The sequence below is a fragment of the Coffea eugenioides genome, chromosome 11 (genome assembly GCF_003713205.1).
Source record: "Coffea eugenioides isolate CCC68of chromosome 11, Ceug_1.0, whole genome shotgun sequence".
NCBI classification, from domain to species: Eukaryota; Viridiplantae; Streptophyta; class Magnoliopsida; order Gentianales; family Rubiaceae; genus Coffea; species Coffea eugenioides.
This window is the reverse complement of record NC_040045.1, coordinates 38114533-38138314: the sequence shown is the minus strand read 5'-3', so window position 1 is coordinate 38138314 and position 23782 is coordinate 38114533. Positions and strand designations below refer to the sequence as shown.

At 35.8% G+C, this 23782-nt stretch overlaps 3 protein-coding genes across 8 annotated transcripts; 2 read left to right on the top strand and 1 right to left on the bottom strand.

The window, feature by feature from the left end:
• Nucleotides 1-4803: 4803 nt before the first annotated feature.
• Nucleotides 4804-5583, top strand: LOC113752515. The gene is made up of 4 exons (XM_027296628.1): nucleotides 4804-4950; nucleotides 5033-5184; nucleotides 5274-5393; nucleotides 5506-5583. Exons 1-4 carry the CDS (start codon nucleotides 4804-4806, stop codon nucleotides 5528-5530), a joined length of 444 nt encoding a protein of 147 aa, XP_027152429.1. The 3' UTR covers nucleotides 5531-5583.
• A 3798-nt stretch (nucleotides 5584-9381) lies between these two features.
• LOC113752917 lies at nucleotides 9382-18677 on the top strand. 6 transcript variants are annotated; one of them, XR_003464928.1, is made up of 7 exons: nucleotides 9382-9486; nucleotides 9670-9754; nucleotides 12224-12331; nucleotides 14060-14456; nucleotides 15287-17083; nucleotides 17164-17862; nucleotides 18296-18677. XR_003464928.1 is itself a non-coding variant. In XM_027296970.1 (7 exons), the coding sequence occupies exons 5-7, from the start codon at nucleotides 15367-15369 to the stop codon at nucleotides 18340-18342; spliced, it is 2127 nt and encodes a 708-aa protein (XP_027152771.1). In that variant the 5' UTR covers nucleotides 9382-9486; nucleotides 9670-9754; nucleotides 12224-12331; nucleotides 14060-14456; nucleotides 15287-15366; the 3' UTR covers nucleotides 18343-18677. The 6 variants fall into 6 exon arrangements, 5 of the variants coding, with proteins under 5 accessions (XP_027152771.1, XP_027152770.1, XP_027152772.1 ...); XM_027296970.1 differs by having other exon boundaries at nucleotides 17164-17535; nucleotides 18305-18677; XM_027296969.1 differs by having other exon boundaries at nucleotides 17164-17535.
• Nucleotides 18678-23037: 4360 nt separating this feature from the next.
• Nucleotides 23038-23538, bottom strand: LOC113752514 (putative late blight resistance protein homolog R1A-3). Its single transcript, XM_027296627.1, has one exon. The coding sequence runs from the start codon at nucleotides 23536-23538 to the stop codon at nucleotides 23038-23040; it is 501 nt and encodes a 166-aa protein (XP_027152428.1).
• Between the last annotated feature and the right edge of the window lie 244 nt (nucleotides 23539-23782).

Sequence of the window (23782 nt, the reverse complement as noted above, 5' to 3'; positions counted from 1 at the left end):
CCAAGTTTGGCTCACAAATTATATGGATTTTTGGGTTTTGGACTTTTAGGCTTTAGGCTCATATTAAAAGGTTCAATTTCAGCTTACACTATTATATGGGGTTTGGACTCAAATTAAGCTTGTTCAAACTCATAATTAAATACATAATTATATATAATATATATGTTAAAAATATGAATTGTTACAAATTTATATATAAATCAAGTCATTAGCATTTTACGTCATAATATGCATAATTATCAATTATAAATATTATTTATATTTTACATATATAATTATACTTATATATGGGCTGAATTTTAATCAATATGAGTCTAGTATGACTCAAACTCGCCTCACATTTAATTTAGGTATAATATTTAAGCTCAATCTCTGTTCAAACGAATTAAAACTTAGATTCAGCAAGTTTTTTTGAGCTCAACCTTGTTGAAGACCCATTCACATGGATACACTAGCCTAACCCCCTCCAATCCACTCCCACCCCAAAGGAAGAAATGGCAGTAAAAATTCTCAACAGATGAAAAAAGGGACTTAAGATGTGGAAAGAAGAAGTGGAACGAGTTTTGTTAGTTTTGAGGTATTGAGACCAGATTTTTACTTCTGGCATACAATGTATAAAAAGGTTTTACACGAGATAATTGAGAACTATTTTTGCTTATTTTACTCATTTTGGTTTTAGCTCAACTGGATAAGCTAAATATAAGTCAATTCAAAGCTTTAAATTAATGACAATTAACTCACATACTTTCACAATTATAAAAGATGCATCAAATTCTAAAAGATACTTTTTGATATCACATAGAACTTCTGCAAAATTAACAAAGAGCTATTCTTACTTTTCTTAGAATTTTTAATTCAAAAAAATTGCTTAATTTTTTTTTTATTTGTATTAGTAGATACACTTGGCGCATTACTCATGGTTTTTACAACACATGATAATTAAATTTGCCAAATTGGTGCCTTGTGTTGGTTTTTTTTTTTTTGTTATTTTTCTTGTTAGATCTGAGATTTCTTGGATTTCTTTTCTTTTATCTTGAAGTTTTGAAACCTATTCTATTATATCTAAGCTTTCACTTTGGATTTGGAGCAGTTTCGCATTAGATTTAGCAAGTGAAAACATGCACATATTTGGCCTGTATGGATTCATCTCATGTGGAAGATTTTTTGTGAAACTTTATAGGTCTATTTTTATTATTTTTTCATAGATTTGGTGTATCTAGTGATTTTCAGATTTATTTGTATTCATTGCATATTTAATGTATTTTTGGTCATTAATGCATATTTATGGCAATCAAATTACCTTCCTTATATATGAAAAGAAAATCTCAAATTTGGTGAATTATTAGTTGATGCCTATGCATTCATTTAATGGAAAATAAAAAAAGCTTCTTGCCTTGTTTTTGGCACAAAACTAACAAGTGAAATACTTAATGAGTTCATTAATATTTTTTAAAATTTTTATAAAGTAAAAGGGCTTGTAAAACCCATCATTGAGCCCTTGATGTTTCTTGTATCCATAAGGATCTAATTATGAAGTATATGCGAACAATTCTCTAATCACATAAACAAATATAGTATAGAAGATTAAAGTTACAAATAAAGTATATTGTATAGAATTTCAAGCAAAAAAGATTAGATATCAATAGCTGACTTTATAATTTAAATTATTATTATAATACAAGTATATCATTGAAAAGATCAGTAATTTAGGCACATGTACATGATATAATTTTAGAATCACTATAGTCTCTTAAAAAAAATAGCACATATTACAATACAAAATATTCTTTAGATTATAATAATGTAAATGCATCGATGTATAGTAACAAAGAGATTATAATAATATAAATACATCAGTATATAATAATAAATCAAAATGCTTACAACCATTTAAATTGGTTCAATGGTCAGGGAAAGACTCTTAGAATCTTTCCTGCCGTCAGATTTAGTGTTTAGATAGTAGAAGGTGGGAAGGACATGGGAGACTTAAAAAAATGATCACTATAAGAAAAATCAAAGTACTTATAATTAATCTTCTTTTTCAACATAAGTAGATAACGTGCTAACACCATTCGGCCAAAAGTTTCGTCGTTCTCTCAGGTGCCGCGCATGTGGGTTGGCAGCATTATGTTGTTCGCGCATGGCGCGACGGGTTCCGCTCTGTTATAGTCTTCTCTTCTGGCAGTAGCCCATGTGCCTCCTGCTGCGTTGTCTGCCGCATTGATAGACTTGTTTCTCTATCTGGCGGTATCCCATGCCCCTTCTTTCCACTACCTTCTCTCTCTCCTTCTTTTGGACAATATTGCTCTGTTTCTTATCCGGCTGTTCTGAGCCCTGCTACAAGAGGTTCTCTTCTTACCACGCAAGGAGCATCGATCCTCAGTCTCTCACGTTCTCTGGGTTGCAGTGGTCCAACCGTTTGGTTCTCTTTCTCCTCCTCCATTGTAAGTTTTCTTCTTCTTACTTTCCGGTTAGGTGCAGAATTCACTGTGAGATTTCTCTGTGAGTTATAGCCTGAAACTGATATTTTTGTTCTTCGTTCTTTGTTTCCCTTTTTGAACTGCGCAAAGGTCATCGAACCTCTGTCTCACGCGTTCTTTGGGTTGCAGTAGTCCAGATCAGCTGCCATCCGTTCGCTTCTCCTCCTCATCCTCCTCCGTTGTACGTTTTCTTCTTCTTCCTTTCCGGTGAGGTGCGGCAGGGGTGTGCAAAATCGAAAAATTTCGATTTACCGACCGGGAATTTTCGAAATCGGTAATTCGGAATTCGGCACTGAAATCAGAATTTTCGATTTCGAATTATGCGAATTTGGTTCGAATTCGATAATGGAGTTTTTGAAATCGGAATTTCCGATTTCAAATTCATAATTCGAAATCGGAAATCGAAATCGGAATTTCCAATTTCAATTTCATTTTATAATATATATATATTAATATTTATTTATTTATATATAATAATATTTTTTATTTCAATTTCGTTTTATAATATGTATATTAATATATATTTATGTATATAATAATATTTTAATAATATATTTATATATAATAATATTTTTTATAATATATGTAATATAAAATTTATATTATATAACAATACATCTAACAAAAAAGAAAAAAAAAGGAAAAAAGTTCCCAAATTCGGTGAATTTGGAATTTACCGAATTCCGAATTGAATTCGGAATCGAAATCGAAATCGGAACTGGTGAAATCGAAATCGAAATTGGTCGGTAATTCCTATACCAAAATTTCGAAAAATTCCGAATTCAAACTTCCGAATTACCGAATTCGAATTCGATGCACACCCCTAAGGTGCGGTCTTCGTTGTGAGTTTTCTCTGTAATATTTTTTGTTCTTTATTTCCCTTCTCGAATATCTTCTATTCTGCTCTCGGCAGATGTACTCTCTTGCTCTTGTTGAGCTGTGTGCTTGGATTTTCTTCCCTTCTACTTGCACTGTGTTTGGTTTGGTGGTTCCACTGTTTAGTCTACATGGGTTTGATATTGGCCTGTGTTCCCGAAGGCCCCTGTGGTGGCTCACTCAGAAACACGAAAAATGTCGACCATGCGTAGTTATACGTTTTGTCATGTGATAAGTATTTGTCTTGTGGGTTCTCTAAAAACTATTCTCGTTTACATGGGTTTGATATTGGCCTGTGTTCATGAAGGCCCCTGTGGTGTCTCACTCAGAAACACGAAAAATGTCTACCATGCATAGTTGTATGTTTTGTCATGTGATAAATTTTGGTCTTGCGTTCTCTAAAAACTATTCTCGTCTGTTCGTCAACAAAATGAACTCTGTTGTGCTTTGTTCCAGACGTTACGGTTAGGGATCTGCTTTAGAGTAGTGTTGACTCATGCATAATTTTTTTTTTCTTGTCTTCTCTATATAATATGTGTTGAATGCATTTTTTTGCTTTGCTTCTCTTTTGTTTGTTCCATAGCAGTTCCCTTTGCTTTTGATCCTGTTAGCAAAACCTAGGACCTGTCTTTAGCACGTTTTTTAGCATTGGATTCTCCCTCGGTTCTGAAACTGATTTCCATTTTTGCCTTTTTAGCTGACCATGGAGCCTTTACGTGTGTCCGAGATCCATAGTTCCCTACCCTAGTGGACTTCTGTGATCTAGGTCATAGAGGCATCTCCCCCTAAAACTACCCATGCAGACCGTGCGTCAAGAGTTTATCGCCGCTTTGTCTTTGCTGATTCGCACGTACGCATTGTTTACTTACCTGTACTCTTCTTCTGCTTGTTTCTTGTTTTGCTTCTGTGTGTTTTTTATTTATTTCTTTCGTTTTGTGGTGGACAAGGTGTGAAGGTTTCTGCTGTTGCCATTGACGCTTAAGAATACAGTCTGATGTGTTGTGATTTATTAGAAAACTGAACATGTAATCTGAAAAGTAGAATGCAGCCAGTTGTTCTGTCTCTCTGGAACAAGTTTGTTGAGTCCAGAGGCAAGATTCTTATGCAACTGTTAAAAAAGAGACCAGTTCTTATTTGCCGCAGGCTCAAAGTTGTCTCTTATAATGGTATTGCTACTTCGCTTGCTTGTCAATTTGTATTTGTGCTAGCTTATTTCATTGTCTTTTCTGATCTTATAGTACCTTGCATTCCTCTCTCTTGCAGGAATTGCACTCTCCACTAGAAACGATTCGGTGCTTCTCATTGATCCACCTGTTGGAGATGCAAGCTAGTTGAAAAATTGGTTAGTCTGAAATGTTTCTCTCCACTTTCTGGCTATTCCAGACTTATCAAATCGTATATTGTATCTGCTAATTGTGTACTTGCTTTTATCTTCTATCGAAGGGCAATGAGGAATGAGAACCAGTTTGCTACGCTGGTTCAGGAAAAAACGTATAACATGCATAGTCCAACGTATAACATGCATAGTCCGAGTATGTTTCATCAGTCAAAACACAAGTTTTGTACGATACAGGCTGTTCTAGCAAATCAGAAGGTCCTTATATTAAATTATTTGCAAAGCTTTTAGAAACCAGAAAATTTGCCGTTCATTACAGTTTTTATTTGGATGTTCACAGCTCTCGTGGGTGAATGCTCGTTTCTGTTTCCAAAACATATTCCAAAAATATTGGTATATGTCTTGTGTTAAGTGTCATCGTCAGACATCGGCCAATTATGGGCACACTTTTACCTGCAATCACTGTAATGAAAGGCAAACTGCGACCCCAAGGTAAGCTATATATTCCTGTTTATTGAACATGAATCTTTACTGTGGAAGCATTTCCTATTTTTTTTCATGGTGTTTATCATTCGAACTAGGTGTCGCTTTGATGTTGATCTCACTGATGATACCGGCGTTATGACAGCCTCTGTATTTGGTGAATTAGCCGAACAATTACTTGGAATTTCTGCAGTTGCGGCAATGGATTTTTATAACAGGTTTATATTTCACTGCATAAACTGATGCTCTACTATGTAAACCAGAACGTCCATATTATGAAACCCTTTGTTGCTGCTTCTTACATAGCCATTTTGTTTAATTGATCCTTAGAACGAAGAATTCCCACTCGAACTAACCCATGACACATTGAAGTCCAAGACATTCATTGCTCAAGTTAAGCCTAGAAACACCAAAGATAATGGGACTTATCAGCGCTATACGATTGTTTATTACTTTGAGGACAACAAAGACTATGAACTTCTTGAGGAACAACCCCTGAGTAGTTCTCAGGTGGCCAGTCAGCTTTCTGTAGCTGATACTCTAGATTGTTGCTAAATACTTAGCCGTATACTTATTTAAATACTCATGCACGATTCTTTTTATGATAACTCTTTGATTGGTTTATTGCATAGAAAAACCATGCTTTTTTTCCAAGAACTAGCTCTGCTTTGATAGGAAGCAAAATGTTTCTGAAGCTGAAAGTCAATCTTCTGCAGTTAACGTTTCAGGTGTCTCCTATCCCTTCCAGTAATCCCTATTTTCCATCTTTGTTGGGTATTCTTTAAAGATAAGTTTGCTTCTTGTACAGATAAGCCGTGTGGTTTCTCAAAGACACGCGTTTGCCTTGCAAAAAGAATGGAACTCAGCGAGGAAGCCGAAGGTACTATATCAGAATCTTGTGATATTGCGAGCAGAAAAAAGCCAAGGAATGCTTGATCTGCTTGTCCTCATCAGAAGGTCTTTTGTCGTTACTCTTGCTGCTGTGTATGCCTATCTAGGCATACACTTTTATTGGATACTATATCATAATCCTGTGATTTCACAGGTAGCACAAAAACAAGTAATGCTTGATCTATTTGTCCTTATAAGAAGGTCTTTTGTTGTTACATTTCCTACTTTTGTCCAACGGTCTTTTGTCATTGTATTGTCTACTGTGTAAACTTAGCTCACTTGGTTCTGTTGTCGATGGTCTGTCACTAGGAGCGTATTGAAGACATTTAAGCCGCTTTATGTATGGCCTGTTTCCAGCTTATCTATCTACCATATGTTATTATACTTATTTTTCCTTATTTGATCGCTGAGCTAAAGGCACAGCTTTCTGAGAATCAATTGCATTGAATTTCATATACTTGCGTCCAGAGATATAATGTTCCTGCAGCTGCTCCCAGCAATAAAGCCTCTTTAAAGCAATGCACACCTAACGTTTGCTAGCCAATAGAATTGCGCTTTTTCTACCAGCTTCATTGATTATAATCCTGCACCTTTTCCACCCTGCTGATCATGAACGTCTATAAAGTGCCTAATCCTGCTTCTATCTTTTGATAGACCACATTCCATGTAATCTTTCACATACCAAATTTCCTCCTTGCTCTTGACTCTTTTATGCATATTGCTCTTTCCATTCCGCCTTGCCAATGGCCAAACCCAAAAACCCTTTCAAGAAGTGGAAAGCAGTATATCTCAGAGACAAAATTCGATACTACCTTTGCACCTTCAATGGCTCTCAAGTTCACGCCGCAACTGTTATCCAGTCATATCAAGGAAAAGCATTCTATTCTCCCAAGAGGAGTTTCTTTAAAGCCTATCCAATGGTTTTAAAATACATGGGTGAACCCTCGCTGTACTCTCCTGCCTCAGTTGAACAATGGTTGTAAAATATCATTGATATTTGTTCTGAAGCTTTTGCACCAAACCGTGTGTTCCTTGCTTTCTTATGGCATACCTGCGATTCGTTGCTTGTGATGATAAATTATAGTTCTTCTGCTCTTTATATTTTTTTAGATTGCCATGCGCCTTTGATGAATGAAGTTTCAAAAGGAAATCCGTGGTGTTACATTATGATGTGTTCGAATCTGCAGAAACATGTTTCGTATATTATCTTGTAAAAAAGAATAGGGAAAAAAAATGCTATAGCTTGTACCCTTTCCCTAACATCTACATTTTCTTCTCCCCTTCTCCCCCCCACAGAAAATTCCCGGTTCTATTTTTAAATTAGCTTGCTTCAAAAACGGCCAAATTATGAAGTTATTCCATGGAATCGCTGTTTGGCATGTAACAATCAATGATGGGTGCTTTGAACAAGGCTGGGAATCCTATTGCACAGACAACCTGATTCACGAAAATGACTTGCTTTTCCTGCGATGTAGAGGGAATTTAGCCTGCAATGCGTTGGCTTTTGGCACAACACAAATCCTCACATTGATGCCATGGACATTGCCTTTGCCAATGGTGCCAAATTATCAAAAAAACCAACCAGGAAATTATTCTCTTCTGTAGTCTTTCTCCTTATTTTGCTTTATAGCATTCATGTTCGTTAAAGGCAATTGATTTTCATGCAGATTCTGCGGTTGTCGAAAACTCGAACCGTATTACATCATCCATACATCCATTCTTCGGCCATAATCTGGCGGCATTTACTACTTTCTACCAATTTTATACTAGATGCCATAGATACACGTTGGTGAGCATACAACTTTCTTTTTTTTTTGGATTTTTTTCCCTATTAGTCATATCTTATACTTGGTTATTAACAGGCCCTTCCACAATATATAACCCCGGGATTACATGAAGCCAAAACTCCAACTATCAATATCGCTAGTGGACACCGAACATATAGTCTTGGAATGACCGCGGCAACATTTGATCAAAATTGGAGCACGTTCTTTGCAGACCATGAACTTCAAGATGGCGAAGTTCTTCTCTTCATTCCACAATCCAAATCCTGTTTTTCCATCATCATCTTCAACCAGAAAGGGAATGAAAGAATGTATCCATTGCACTACAATTTTAATATTTAGCCCCCTGTTCGTTCTGTTTTTAAGTTCGCTTTGTTTATTTCTCAGATGTCTTTCAACGTTTCTAAAAAACCTTGTATGCCTTAATCAGCTTTGAACCGTTGTTTTACAGCTTTAATGTTAACTCCGTTTTCCTTATTTTCCTATTTATATCGCCTTTCTTACACCATATGTTCAGTCTGTTCATGCAGCATTCAAGCTCATCATACTGAGCTGGGCATTCACACTTTTATTCCTACCACGCAGCGTGCGGTTCTTGCCTCCTAGTTTTGTTGAATACAATCAAACCATCGTTGGATACCAGAACACTTTGTTTATTTTTTAATTTTTATAAAAGGAAAAGGTATATAATAACCATTATTGAGCAATCGATGTTTCTCCTGTCAATAAAGACCACACTTTGAAGCATACACTAATAGTTCTCTAATCACAATAAAAAATATAGTATAGCAAATTATAGCTACAAATAATGCAGATTGTATAGAATTTCAATTAAAAAAGGATATCAATAATTGACCTTATTATTTAATTTTTTTTAATACAAGTATATCAGCAAGATCCATAATTCAAGCATTTGTACATGATGTAATTTTGGAATCTCCATAGTCTCTTAAGAAAAATTAATACAGATGACAATGCAAAATATTCTTTAGATTATAATAATGTAAATGCATCGGTGTATAGTAATAAATCAAAGTACTCACAATTAATCTTTTGCCAATGAAATGTGTTTAGCTTTTTGGTAAGTTTTGTTCTATGGGATGCTTTTTCCCTATACATTTTAATGTTTGACATGTACATTATTTGGTTATGAATGACATAGAGTTTTATTTCTTTTAACCTTAATAAACATTTTATAAATTTTATTAAGGTTAAAACAAATAAAATTCTACGTCATTTTAATTTTCGAAGGGTGCTAGATCTTTTCTTACTTTTTTGGTTAAATAAAATCTCAGATTACGTGGTTTGATTATTCACTTATTTATCATTCTCCTTTCCTTATTTCTCAACATCTTTACTTATAAAGTACTCATTTCACCAAAAAGCCAAAACTTAAATACTAGATTGAAATAGTCCAAAACTTTGGAGACTAAAATAGTAATTCCACCTACCATAAATGTGAGAAACTGGGGAAACTGCAAAGACATAAATAAGCGCCTACTTTCTTATCTCGAAACAAAAACCTCTTTTCTTTCCCTCGTCTGAAAATCCCCTCTTCCTTCAATTTCAACTCTCTGCTTTCTCTTGACTTTGCTCTTGATTTTTCGTCCAAGCAGAAGAGGAAACAAGAAATAAGGTAATATGCTACTAGTAGATATCCTTTGATGCTGTTGTTCTTTACTGCTCTCACTGGAGCCCGACATTGCATTTATTTGTCAATAAGACGGAAAGATTGAATTTTTATTGTTCCATCAACAGCAAAAAGATTGTTGTCTTTACAGAGTGCTAAACTTGTGTATGTTTGGTTGAAATCTTGCAGGGTTTTGTGCTAAGTTTACTTAGATGATCAAAAGACTTCAGTTTTAAGCTGATCAGACAATTTTTCCTACTTGAAAAGCAAGAAGGTAGATCTTCATCTGCTTTTTGTCAAGTTCTTTTATCTTGGAATTGCTAAATTCTATAAAGGGTTTCTGAAAAGTTATGATTTTGATGTACTTTGGTTAAGTATGGATTTAGTTGCTTGAACTTGGATAATTACTAGTTTGTAAGTACTAGCTCAAGTTTTCTTGCTCAAGTTTTCTTTTTCTTTTTGTCTTTTCAATGAAATGGGGAAGCCAAGAAGCTGGAGTGATGCTCTGGCTTGATGTTTCTTCTCCTGTTGTATCTTTTCCAATTTCTATATTTTTTCTTGTTTTTGTTTATTTTTTCTTGTTAGTTTCTAAATTTGAAGACGCTGAAAGCAGTTACGAGATTTGTTCTTTATGTATCTGTTGAATTCCATATTGTCAAGCCTAAAGCTGTTTCTCTACGAAGTATAACAAGTCTTAGAGGAAAGTTATTTTCTTTATCCAAATCAAAGGCAACATCGGCCCAGTGTTAACTAGTTGTTCTGATGTCATAAATGTGCCATTTTAATTAGTAGAACATGTAAAAACTGTGTACTGGGTTTTTTGATGTATAGGCTATATCAGAAATTTTGATCTATTTTTACCTTGTAAATTCAAGATGTGGTTACGTTTTGTATATATATTTGTGGTTGTGTTTATGATGTTTGATGTTGCTGAATGCACTGATGTCTAACCATGGCTAGTATTGCATATGGGTGTTAACGAGCTGAGTCAACTGTACCAAAATTGGAGTGCTCGAGTTGAATTTTCAAAGTTGAGCTCCTGAAAGTGTACTCAAGGTAGATTTGATTAAAAAAGGAAAAATTAACTTACTCCACCTCAACTTGAGTAAGCTACAGAATGAGTCAAGGCTTATTGAGCCTGAGTTGAAGCCTATTGAGCTCAATTATTATGGAATAATGGAATTCTCAAGAATAGATAGAATAAAACTTTTCATGAATTATGAGCTCAACTCAAGTGATGCTCAAGCTGCATTCTAGCTCAACTCAAGCTTGGTCAACTCTAAGTCCAGTTGAGCTGTTGACCAAGCTGGTCGAAAGCGGCTTGCAAGCAACTTGGTCCAACTGCCCCTATTCGCAGTTTCTTATAATTGTTGGTTATAGCAATTATTGGTGTCCAAGACGCTATGCCTGTTTTATGTTGTTTAATAAAACAGTGGCATTTAGATCTAAAAATGTGGTTAAAATGTTTAGTTCAGCTGCAATTCGATAATCTCTTTTAAGTATCTATGATTGTGTGTTTTGCATTTTACTCTGGAACCTATTTAACATTGTCTCAACTGCATGTCAATGTTGTCCACTCTGTCTATAACTCAGACTTTGTAACCATTCATATTCGTTCAATTCCGTGAACTACTGTCCTTGTTGTTCCGTGTTGTTTGGGAACCCAAAATGTTGCTAGAGCTATTAATAACTGGTACTCTGCTGTCTAAAATAACTGAGTTGATTGAATTGAATGAAGCACGTGCTGTCTTTTCCTTGTAGCTTTTAGGTCTGTTGAGTAATCTCTGATCATTCTGCATTGAAGAAGCTGACTCTTATTCATTAGGATTTTGGAGTCAATTGATTGATTAATCTTGAAAAGGAGTCTTCTTTCAATTTGTTACCTTTTTCAAACACTGATAACTCATAAATGTTCTTATCTGTACCTGTAATATTTAAATAGAATACTTCTTATCCAGTTCAAGGTCATTCTTTGTTATAATCCTAGAGACCTAGTTCAACCCATAAACCTGATATTAACGTGTTTAAAAATGCATGACTTTTCCAATTATTCCTGGAGTTCCAGGCACAATTCAAGATGATTTTTTCCCCTTTAGGATTGTTTCAGAGACTTGACAATCATTTCTTTTTCTTGAATTTCTCTCTGATGGTTTTTTCCCCCCTATGGGTATTGACATAATGAAGTTTTTAGTTCCAGATACTGATTAGGAATTCTGAGTCCTTTTATTCATGTTTGTGAGTCTTGTAAATAGTTGCATTGACTGAACAAAAGATACTTTGTGTTCATTTTCTCAGCTTTATGGTGATGTTTCATTGCTGAATCTGTTTGACAGTTTCTAGTGTTCTTATGCCGAGTATGTGATCACAGTCCACTTATTTCTAAGCATGGTCTTCAATCTTGATCAGTGCTGAATCCTGGATTATATTGTTTGATCTCATATGATGTACTTGTAAATACCATTGACACTATGAATCTTGAAGTTCTCAAGTCTTCTTTTGGAGATATGGTAAGCCATAGTGATTCTGCGACTTATCGTGTCCTATGATGTTCCTATTCTCTTTGGCTAATGGCATCAGTAATGTCCTTGTGTAAATTGTGTATATGTATCTTTTGAAATCAAAATGAAGCCTGTAAATACTTTTTTCTTCATTTATGAGATTTGATCAACCTGCATACAATTGGGCAGGTATACATCCTGCTGTGAATGAGTAAAGTTGATACTGGTTAATTGTTTGTTTCCAGATAAGACATTGGTGCTATGGGAGGACCCACATCATGCTCCTTTACAACTAGTGCCTCTGGATGTCTTGCACAAATTTGAAATTGTGCAACAGCATGTTGGAGCCACAGGTATCATGTGGCGTGGATTGATAACCTTGTTGATGTCTAGTACCTTTCATGTATCTTTATTTTTTATTATTGTTATTTTCAGGAGATTTGATATATAGTGTCTAGCTAAAGATTTAGCTACTTTGCAGCTGGGTTGTGTTCCCCATGCTTGATGAGTTATATATATGTGCGTTTGTATGTATGCATATATGGTCCAGTCTGTGCCTTTTGGATTTCTGTTCTGGCATTTCTTGAATAACAAGCTGGTATGCGGTCCAGTCTGTGCCTTTTGGATTTTCTGTTCTTGCATTTATTGAATTATAAGCTGGTTGTCATGGATTTTTTTTTATTAGTAAGGATGTGTTTACTTAGTAAGGATGTGTTTAATTATAAGCTGGTTGTCATGGATATTTGTTGAGATATGCCAACTTTTCCTACAGATTTTGTTAGATTATGTTTGGTATCAAAATAATTTAGTTATTAGAAGAATAAGGATATTTGTTAACCAAATATCATGTTGGTTTGTTAACAAATATTTTTGCTAAGATTTGCTAGTAGAAGAAGATTATATTTTCTTGTGACTTTTAGGATAATTGTTAATTGGATATTTGCTAGTTTGTTTCATGTAATCACTATAAATAGTGAGTTGATGAATGAATAACACAAGCTTATCTTCAGCTTCAATACAAGTCTTTTATAAGCTTTTTTTTTGCAACACTAAGGTGATGTTTCTTAGTTTATGCCCCAAAAAACCAACAATATTTTTTAAATTAGTAACGATGTGTTTGCTATCACTAAAATGGTATGAGGTTTATATAGTGCTTTTTGATGTGAATATTCACCTGCTTATCTTTCCTTACTGTAATGCCTGAGTCTAGTGTTCTTAGCTGGCACTGCATTTGCATTAACAAATCTGATGGAAATGTAATTGCAGCACCAAAAAATCATGGTCACCCAATCATTACTATTGTGGCCAAAGAACTTTTGGTTTTGTCTCTTTAGTAACAAGAGGCCTTGGTTTATAAACTTCACCTCAATGTATTATCAAAAGAAATTTTTTTTTTGTTATCCAAGTAAATCCTTATGATAATTGGCTTGAAATCAAATGAGCACAGCGTAGTGCTTCTCATCGTGAATGCACCCTTCTTGAATTAGATGAAATTTTGTGGAAGGAGGATTGTGTTACAGGAATTGTACTGCCCAGTCCAGAACAAAGTCAATGGAAATGGGCTTTTGACATTATAATATGGAGAATAGTGTCTTGTTGATTACCACTATAAAGATCAGGAGTAGATTATTATTATTATTATTATTATTTAGCTACATTGTTTTTTCCATAGGTTTCTGGGTCTTTTGTAATTCTTCACTTGGATGCATTTTATTTTATTTTGTTGTTTAACCTGTTTTTTCGGGCACAGGATGGAGTTTGGTTGGTGAGGGAAGTGAAGCAACCAAAAAAATATTAATTTGAAATTAGAACTTATGGAAAAGTGGTCCAACTTTTTGTGTTTGTTTAAGAGTTGAAACTGTCAATTGTTTGAGTTTAATTTTTTCCAGTAGATGGATTATCTTTACTCGAGGATGAAATTTCTTTCCTATTTGCTATTTTCTATCTTCATTTCTTTCACAAGATTTACAATCCAAGCCAAGGAATAGTACCTTTTGGAAATCCTTTTTCCCATTGCCAACCAATTTTCTTTTGGTAACCAAACAAGAGAGGATGTAACCTAACATTGGAATACCATGCAGTTTTGCTCGATTTCCTTTCCCCACTGGATTGCTGGAACCAAACAGGGCCTTGCTGGTTGATCGGTCGGTCGGTGGGTCGGTGGGAATAGTGGGATATAGTTTGACATAAATCTTATTCAGAATTGTCCATTTCCATCCTCATCTGTCATTGTCATTATTTGCAAGTGTCATCTCAACTTTACAAGTGCTTGCTACGGAGCTAGCTGCAGTCTTTTTTCCTTTCAAGGTTGAAAACTTTTGGAGTGGCTCTGGAAGAAAAAAAGCTGTATGACTAAGAGTCCTCCCTCTTCTATCACTTGTAGATGTCTTTGCCTTTGTTCTTTACTGTAGTTGTTGTCCTGCAAAAGAAATATATCTGCTCAGTATTTGACTTACAGCCCTCGTGCCAACCCACCAGGTAAAGTCTATCCTTTCTCCGCATCTTATTTCCTTCTCGTGGATTGAATTGCCTATCTGCACTTCCTTGCTTGCTGCAGTTTCCCTGTTGCTTTTGGTGTCAATGACATTACAATCTGGTGCAACTTTTCCCTTCCACATTTTGAAAATCTTTTTCTGATGATATCCCAGAAAAAATCTCCTATTTTTAGACTGTTATCTTGAAAAAAGGGAAAGGGAGGGGGGGGGGGGGGAAGAGAGAGAGAGAGAGTGGATTATCTGTATTTCTGCTTTCATGAGTTGTGGTCGCACTGCTTCAGTGGCTTTAGGTTCTGTCATTTTTTTCTCATCCTTCCTTTTTCCCCTTCCTTGAATGTTTTATATGCATGGTTTTTGGTTTGAACAATTATCATGTTGTCCTTGGAAAATTTGCAGAGAGAGTGTTGTCCTAATTACCATTTGGACAACAAAAGTTGTTTAAAAAATTCCTTGTATTCTTATGGTTTGGGCTCAAGTTCTTTTTCTTTGTTGAAAAGAAAATCAATTTGATATTCTACTGCTTAACAAATCCTAATTCATCAGCAACAATCTCTCATCAATTAATCGCAGAACCAAATTGGTCTACATGTGAAATTTTCTCCTCTGTTGTGCTTTCAACATGGCCTTTTTCCATTTACCAAGTATACACATCTAGAATTTTAAGATTTTTGCCTAGTGTAGCATGTGTGATGGGCGTGAGAGCTATATAAAACTGTTAGTCAGTTGGAGGACATTCCAGAAGCAACTCTAATGGCGTTAACCAGTTTCCTAGTAATGATGCTCATTGTATGTTTCCTTCATGCTTTGATGCAGCTCATCTTTTAACGCTTCCTTAGATCCTTGCTGATTGGAGAACTTGTGTGCGCCATATTGGGTCTAATAAAATTACGGTTATGGCTTCAAAGGATCTTTGGGCTAAAATTCAAGACCATGGGACAGCTCTTGATGAGAAGAAGACGCGAATCAGGTGCAATTATTGTGGAAAGGTTGTCAGTGGGTTTAGTCGCCTTAAGTACCACTTAGGAGGAATCCGGGGTAATGTGGTTCCTTGTGTGCAAGTTCCTAACAATGTGATGGAAGTATTTCGAGATGAGTTACTTGAAAAGAATACAGGAAATGTCAGTAGGGAAGTTGGGGAACTTTGTTCCCCTAACCTCCCTTCAAGGAGAAACTCATTGCCTCGTCCAAATTCTGCAGAGCCTTATCATCCAGGGCGTACAAAAACTTCTGGCATGGGAAGTGAAAAACGGCGGAAGATTGCTGCACCATCTGAAAACCATGGATCTCTGTCAGCCTCTGGTACCAATATGACACTTGGTTCTCAATCAGCTGCGAGTAACCAATGTTCCTCTTCAAGGGAATTTCAGAAGCTGATAGGTAGATTCTTCTATGAAACAGGAATTGACTTGGATGCTGCAAGATGTCCTAGCTTTCAGAAAATGATGAATGCGAAGTTTGGTTCTGAACATACAGCATACCCGATTCCTAGCTCTGAGGATTTAAGAGGGTGGATCCTGCAGGAATCAGTGGAAGAGATGCAACAGTATGTGAGAGAGATTAAGAGTTCATGGATGAAGACAGGGTGTAGCATCTTGTTGGATGGGTGGGAAGAGTTGACAGGTCGGAAACTTCTGAATGTTCTAGTGGCCTGCCCAAAAGGTACAATTTACATTCGATCTGCAGACATTTCTGGGTTTGATGAGGAGGGCAGTTGCATGCTGGAATTCCTGGATGATGTCCTCAAGGAAGTTGATGTTCAGAATGTAGTCCAAATCATTGCAAACTCCAAGTCATCCTGGATGGAGACTGTTGGCAAACTGGTGATGGGAAAATACAAGACACTTTTCTGGACAGTTTGTGCTTCTCATTGTCTAGAACTTATGTTGGAGAAAATGGGGACAATGAATAAGGTTAAAGAGACAATAGATAAGGCAAAAACTATCACAAGATTTGTGCATAGCCATGCAACTGTTCTGAAACTTCTGAGAAGTCACACTTCCATCAAGTACTTGGTTAGACAATCCAAGTTCAAGTTGACAGAGCCTTTCTTAACTCTTGAGAATATGGTCTCTGAACAAGAGATCTTGCAGAACATGTTTCTTTCGTCTGCTTGGAAGGCCTCGAGATGGGCTTCCTCAATGGAAGGAAAAAGAGTGGCTGACTTGGTGGCTGATTGCTCGTTTTGGACTGGAGCAGAATTGGTTGTTAAGGCGACCATACCACTTGTGCGTGTTATAGACTTGATAACAAAGAATAATAACCCACAATTGGGTAATATATATGAGATAATGGATCAGGCCAAAGAAACAATCAGAGAGGAACTCAGTGACAAGGAATCTACATACATGCCATTTTGGAAGGCAATTGATGACATCTGGAATGGACGTTTACATAGCCCTCTCCATGCCGCAGGGTATTTCTTGAATCCGAAGTTATTTTATGTTAATGATTTCTATACAGATTCAGAAATTACCAGCGGCCTTCTGTGCTGTATTGTACGTTTGGTTGAAGATCCTGGTTGTCAAGATATGATAAGTTTGCAGATTGAAGAGTATCGTGCAGCAAAGGGTAATTTTGGTCAAGGAAGTTCCGATCTGCAGTCTTCTCTAGGTGATATTATACATACTTCAGCTTTAATAATTAATCATCTAGTCCAAATTTAGTTATTCTGATTTATGTATTTGTTTCAGAAAGCTGGTGGTTCAAGTATGGAAGTGGATATCCTCAGTTGCAGCAACTTGCTATTCGAATCTTAAGCCAGACATGTACTGGTGGCACAAAATATAATCTGAAGAGGAGCTTGGCTGAGAAGTTACTCACTACAGGGAGGAACCCAATAGAGCAAGAGAGGCTGGCTGCAATGGTATTTGTGCATTATAATCTACAACTTCAAAATTTCAACCTAGGTATAGCAAATGACTTAGCAAGTGAAGACATTGACCCGATGGATGACTGGCTAGTTGACAGATCACAACCTGTTCTGACTCAGAGAGACCAAGAGAGAGATGAATTTACATGGAAGGAGTTGGATTGTGGTTACACAATAAATGGCAGAGTGGAAGGTAATTCTGGATATTCTAAGTTTCATCCTAAAAAAGAGCCCCATTCAATTTGAGTTTTGGACAGGCAAAATTGATTGCAGAACTCTTAATGACCCTCAACATCGGTCTGTGTACTTGTCTGTTGTGTTCGTTTATGTCTAGTTTAGTTTAGCATCTTTTAAAGATATAGGCCTGTAATAGGTTTAAATCATCAGCATTTTTGTAATGCACATCCTTGGCAAATTTGAGAGGCAGATTATCGGGCCTGTCTTTTCGGGACCAAGATTGCTGCTTCAGAACTTCTCGTGTGGTAGTAACAGAAGGCAGTTGGCTATTGTGCACTAAAAGGTGAAAAATCATATACTGTTTCACATGTAGTAGTAAACAAAATAATGTTGGAATTTGGAAGCTTTGGCTAATGGCTAATAGTTTGATTGCATGGGTATATTATATATGTTTTAACATGCTAGTCGTTTTGTTTTCATACAGTTTGAAAGATAAGGAAGCCTTGGTAGTAATTACTTTGCAGTGACTTTGCAAGCCAGAAAACAGCTTGAATGATCTTTGTTCCTTTCAGTATGTTTAGTGATTATGGTTACATGTTTAGCGAATGATCTTGGTTCTTGGGATGAAACTAGTGCTTGATGATTTGGAGGATGAAGAGGTGTTTTTTAAGTGAGAGAGAGCGGTGGTTCAAATGGAGATATATTTGGTCTGGATTGTTCCTTTTAGTGAACTTTTGAATGTGCATGAAGAGTCTTACTTCTTACTCTCTTCTCAGAATGTGCAGATTCTCCGAGTCAAGAGTGCTTCATCCTAGGGGTTTGATTTTGATCATGGAACTACTTTATCCTTTGCTACTTGGATGCAGAGACTGGACACCCACGTCCCATTGGTTCCTTCTAATACTCTGTTTCCTATGGAATAATATATGATTGCCAGAATGTACCATTGTAGAATAATAAACTGTTCAATATCTCGAGTGCTAACATCTGTAAATGAGCATTTCCAATGTAGATAGTAGTAACTTTAGGTTGACCCTTATGAAACTTTTGCAGATTGAGTCACATGATCAAGATCAAGATGCTATCATCGAGGGCCTCAACCATTAGTTATTTGGTGTTCTGGTTCACAAAGAAGAAATGTCAAGATTGCACCATTCATTTCATTTTTTTTCATTTTTTATTTTTAATTTTAAACCATCAGTTAATGGTAATAGTTCACAAAGAAGAAATGTCATGAATTTCATCATTCATCTTTCTTTTCTTTATTTTATTTTTATTTTTTTTAAAAAAAAGCCTAAAGTGGATAGATGGACTGTTTCTTATCACATAATTTAGCTTACTCAAGTCAGAAAGACAATAATGTAATTGCTTTTATTGAAGTATTTGTTTAACTTTAAAATACGAAAGAATATCCAGTGCAGCAACAAGTCCACTACATGTATTCTATAACATGAATCATCAAGGGGTAATGAGACTGAAAATAACCAAAATTAAAATCTAAAATTCATGAATTTAAAGATTGGTTGAAAATTAAAGGGTAATCTGGCTTTAGTTTGTGGGCGCAAATCCAAAATTAGAGGGTTTATTTCAAGTCTCAGAAAGTTTATAAGATTGTAATGTCCATCACGTTAGGGCCTATTCTCTATTGCTTCAGCCTTTTGTTTTTCTCCCATAGGCCAACAAATCATGAAAGGTCTCCAAGACTTAACTTAGTTTATACAGAGATTAATCAAGTGATCGTGAGATTCTCGGATCGACTCTCGAGCCCTCTCCTTTTTGGCTCTCCCTTGTAATGCTTGGAATCTCTCAATTAATTTCAACAATAAATTATGAAAACCCAATAAAATTTATTTTCAAATATTTGGAGAAAAGCTACAATTATTTTTGAAAGAACCAATGAGCTATTGTGTGTAATCATCTTTTTTCGACTTAAAATAAGTGATTTGAAAGGACGAAGTAGAAGTTAACAAAGGAATCTGTAGTACATCTATCTATATCTATTTATATCTATCTATCTTTACTCTACCATATAAAAGTGCCTTGAGTTTTAGTTAGTTAGGCGTGTAAGCAAAATTTGGTCTTAATTGTTTTGATACCAAAACTACCCTGCTCTCCAATAATTAGATACATTTTACTATATTTTAATGAAAATCAATAAAAAATGAAACATCCTTTTGAGTAATGGTGAATTAAGAATTTAATACTCATATTAAAAGATAGTCTCATAACTGAAATAGCACTATGGATCATTTACAAGTCAACATTAACAATAAACCAAAAAAACTTACCAAAACTAAAACAAAAAAATGATAAAATGATACAAAAATGACAAAATATTATCCAAAAAATTGAAAATTCAACTCAAATGTCATAAAAGAGAAAATTAAGGTAGTTTGAATACAAATACATAATTATAGATATTTTGGTACCAATAGTACCACCAGTCTTAGCTAGACTAAAGTATTAATAGAGTTGGCCTTAGTTTTTGTTGATGCCCAAAGTACTTTCCATAATAAGCCACATGTATTTGCAAAAAATGAACAAAAAATAAAAGGCCAAAAGTATATAGAGAGGCAGTTTGTTAACACATAATATAGCTACTCAACTCAGAAGCTGATGTAATGCCTTTATTTATCATGGAATAAAGTTTCACTATACCCAAAAAAAAAAAAATCCAATAACGATTAGTGATTATTGACATAAAATTAGAGTCAAGTTTTCAAATTTGAAAATTGACAAAAAAGTAAAGGGTAATGAGGGTTTTGTTTGTTGCCACAATCACCAAAATCACATGTTATCCTTGAAGTTTTTTTTCCTTTTTTTTTTTTAACTCTTCTATTCCTCCTCACATCCTTCCTATCTCCAATTGACACATGTTCGAACCTTGAATCTGACAGCGAGGAGAACTCTAAAAGCCTTCCCCTACCTATTAGGCCGACACCAATGGTTGGTTCCTCATCCTTGAAGTTGATTATGAAAATACCAATACATTTCTTTTTCAATATTTGGAAAGAGCTCCCATTATTTTTAAAGAAGATAAGGGACTATTGTGCATAAGCATCCTTTTCCAACTTAAACTCAGTTATTAAACAAGTCGAAAAGTAAACTTAATAAAAAATTAAACCTATAGTACAATATCTGGAGAAAATCTTACTAACCTCAGGATTCATTTTGAGATGTAAATCCTACTAAACTTGGATTATGGTGTAACAACTCATACTCTCGAGTCTCAATCTCTTGCGATTTAAATTCAATCCATTGTTCTTGCATTTTTGCCCCTCTTAACTCTGATGCAAAACCGGGAAGCATAATAGGTGGGGAAATAAGAAAATGTTCAATACTTCAATGTTTCAATTTAGGAGGAATGCTATATCTTAATGAGCTTCAAAAAAAAAAATCTTTTAATGGAAGAAGGATGAGATTTAAAAAGCGGAAAGGGTGTATCTTAATGAACTTGATGCCCTAACACCACCAAGTAAAGTGGACTCATTAGTGGTGTCCAGCAGTTGATTAGAGAATTTAGAGTTTCCCAAAAGATAACCAGTTCAGTCATTTTGATGGCCATCCATTTGCCAACTTAAGAGTTGTCTAATTTCAAAATTTGCACATCTCAATTGCAGAGTTAGGAATTTAAATGAAATGCTTTAATTGGAAACAAAGTGAAATCAGCCAATTAAAGGATCCACAACTGATCATCCAGATTCATGCAACTGGTAAACTTCAAGTGTTCATCACATTTTTTATTCGAATGGTTGAATGGCAATACAAATCGGTCTTTTCCATTTTAACTCCCGATGGCAATGATCAAAATGTTATGAAGTATAACTGAATGGATCATGCTTATAACGTGAAGAAGAAAGTGGATTAAAAGAATGAAACGGAACACTCTCTTGCAGGAAGAACTCGTTAAGAGAAACAGGAGATATTTTCTGCAATGTTTACACCCACGTACACCGATGTACACGATGACGTCCTGGATTATCAACTGATGATGACAATCTGATCATTTCCGATTTCCTCCGGTTTTTCTTTGACTGTCTGGGCTGAAATGCAAGAAGAAGGAGTGCAATTGTGCAACTCAATCCTCTGCAGTGTGGGTATATCCCCTAAGCAAGGAGGCAGGCATTCACAATTTGAGTATCTCAAGGCAAGGGAGGTGATCCTCCGAGTCTGAGGCATTCCAATGTGCAATGTCCAAAGTCTTTAGCTTCAAGAATTTGAGTTTAAAAAACAAAATCTTCTTTCATGTCCCATCTTTTCCCGGGAAAGGAAATGGCTGATAATTTGAGAACCTCAAGATTAGGCAATTTCCCAATGGTTGAAATTGTACTCCATGGTAAACGAAAATTTGAGAGCTTCAACTTCTTAACAGTTAACAGTTTGTGGAAAGTAGAATTCACAATGATAACGAAGTAATTGGCCACAGTAGAGCACTTTGAGTGACTCAAGTCGAGTGAGGAAGTCCAAAATCGGAAAACGATTGCAATTGGAAGTATGATCCCCTGAATCCAGAAATCTGCTACTCAGCTTTTGAAGGTTGGGTAAGAATCTCATTGTCTTCTCAATACTTTCATCGAAGAATAAACATGGCGTTGAAAGAGTCTGTAAGCTATTAAATCTGAAGAATTACTCCATGAATTCTTGATTATATAGTGGCAAAGTGCAAGACCCATCTATTTTGAGATGCCTCAATCTCAACAAGTTCCAAATAGTGTCAGGCAATTGCATTCTGTTATATTATATGCTCTCACTAGAAGAGTTTCCAGCTTCTGCAGGTTGCTTATTTCCCTTGGCATACTTGTTGAGGAAGTGCGAATGGATAAGAATCTTAAAAGAACCAACTGGGATATGCAATAAGTAAAGTCAACATGGATGCCTGAAAGATCCTGCACCCTGAGAAGTTTGAAGTTCTCAAACGGGCAAGAATGCAAAAGGGCTGATGATACTACAGAGCGGACACGTGGGCCAAAAGGCTTTGATGCTTTGAAGCACTCCCGATAAGAATAGATGCAAAGATGGTATGGCTCATACAATGTCTGGGCATGAGAAGACGAATCCTTGGAATCAAGACATGTACGCTGCTGCAAGAAGCACTCTTCTTTAGCCTTGCCAGCGCAAAATCATGTAGTAGATCATGAACACGGCTTGCTTTCCTCCATTGAAGGATCCTCTTTTGGAATCTATTACAAGGCTTCTGGCAATTAAATCATTCAAGTAATTTCAAGCTACATCCTCTGAACTTCCTTCATCATCTTTTTGCAGTTGAACAAATCCTTCTGCAATCCATAACTGGATCAAATTTTTTGTTGCCACTTCCCTGTTCTCAAGGAATGCTCCAAAATAGAGAAAGCACAGTTTCAGATGGTCTGGTAACTGGTTGTAACTAAGTTCCAGTATGTGCATACACCGTCTGTCTTGATGTTCAAGAAGGTGTGCATTTAAACTATTAGCAATTTGTCCCCCAAAGTGTTGTGTTTCTTACCATCATAGCTGTCAGATCCACAGCAGGAGTTAGGCCTCAGCATTCTGCTGCAATTTTCTGTCCAACTTCGAGAAGTTCTTGAGGGCATCTTTCTTTTCCAAATAGCTTGACTTGCAGCAATTCCCAGGTCCTAGATTCTGATATTGGATTGAAAGGGTAAGTAACGCTCATGCATCCAGTTTCCAAAGCAATATGTTGAAATCTGCTTGTGAACATAATTCTACTACCTCTCTCATCATCTGGGAAAGAGGCTTTTATATCATTCCATGGTTTAATATCCCACAAATCATCCAAGAAGATGAAATACTTCTTGCCCTTGAGACTTTGATACAACTTTAGAGCTAAATCTTCATCCTCCATTTTCCATACTTGGTCAGTTTCCCCACAAACTAGCTGTAAAATTTCAAGCAACAGTCTTCTCTTTTCATATGCATGACTGACGTGACACCTTGCATGAGCATGAAAGCATAAGGGAACCAAAGGATTTTCATATATTGAATTGCCTAGTGTTGTTTTACCAATGCCAGGCATTCCCATAATCGAAAGTATGCACAAACCTGTGAAACCATTAGTGAGTTGCTCCGCGATCTTTTTCACTTCATGAACAAAATACTCCACATGACCAGTGGGCTTCTATGTTTCATTTCCAGCTTCATGGTTGGGACCTCGCAATCCAACAAAATTTCCTGAACTAGCCAGAGAAGAAAAACCACCAAGGTTCATTGGAAATTTGAGGACTTGAGTGTTGGTAGTCCTCTTGATTTTAATAGCATTCACCTTT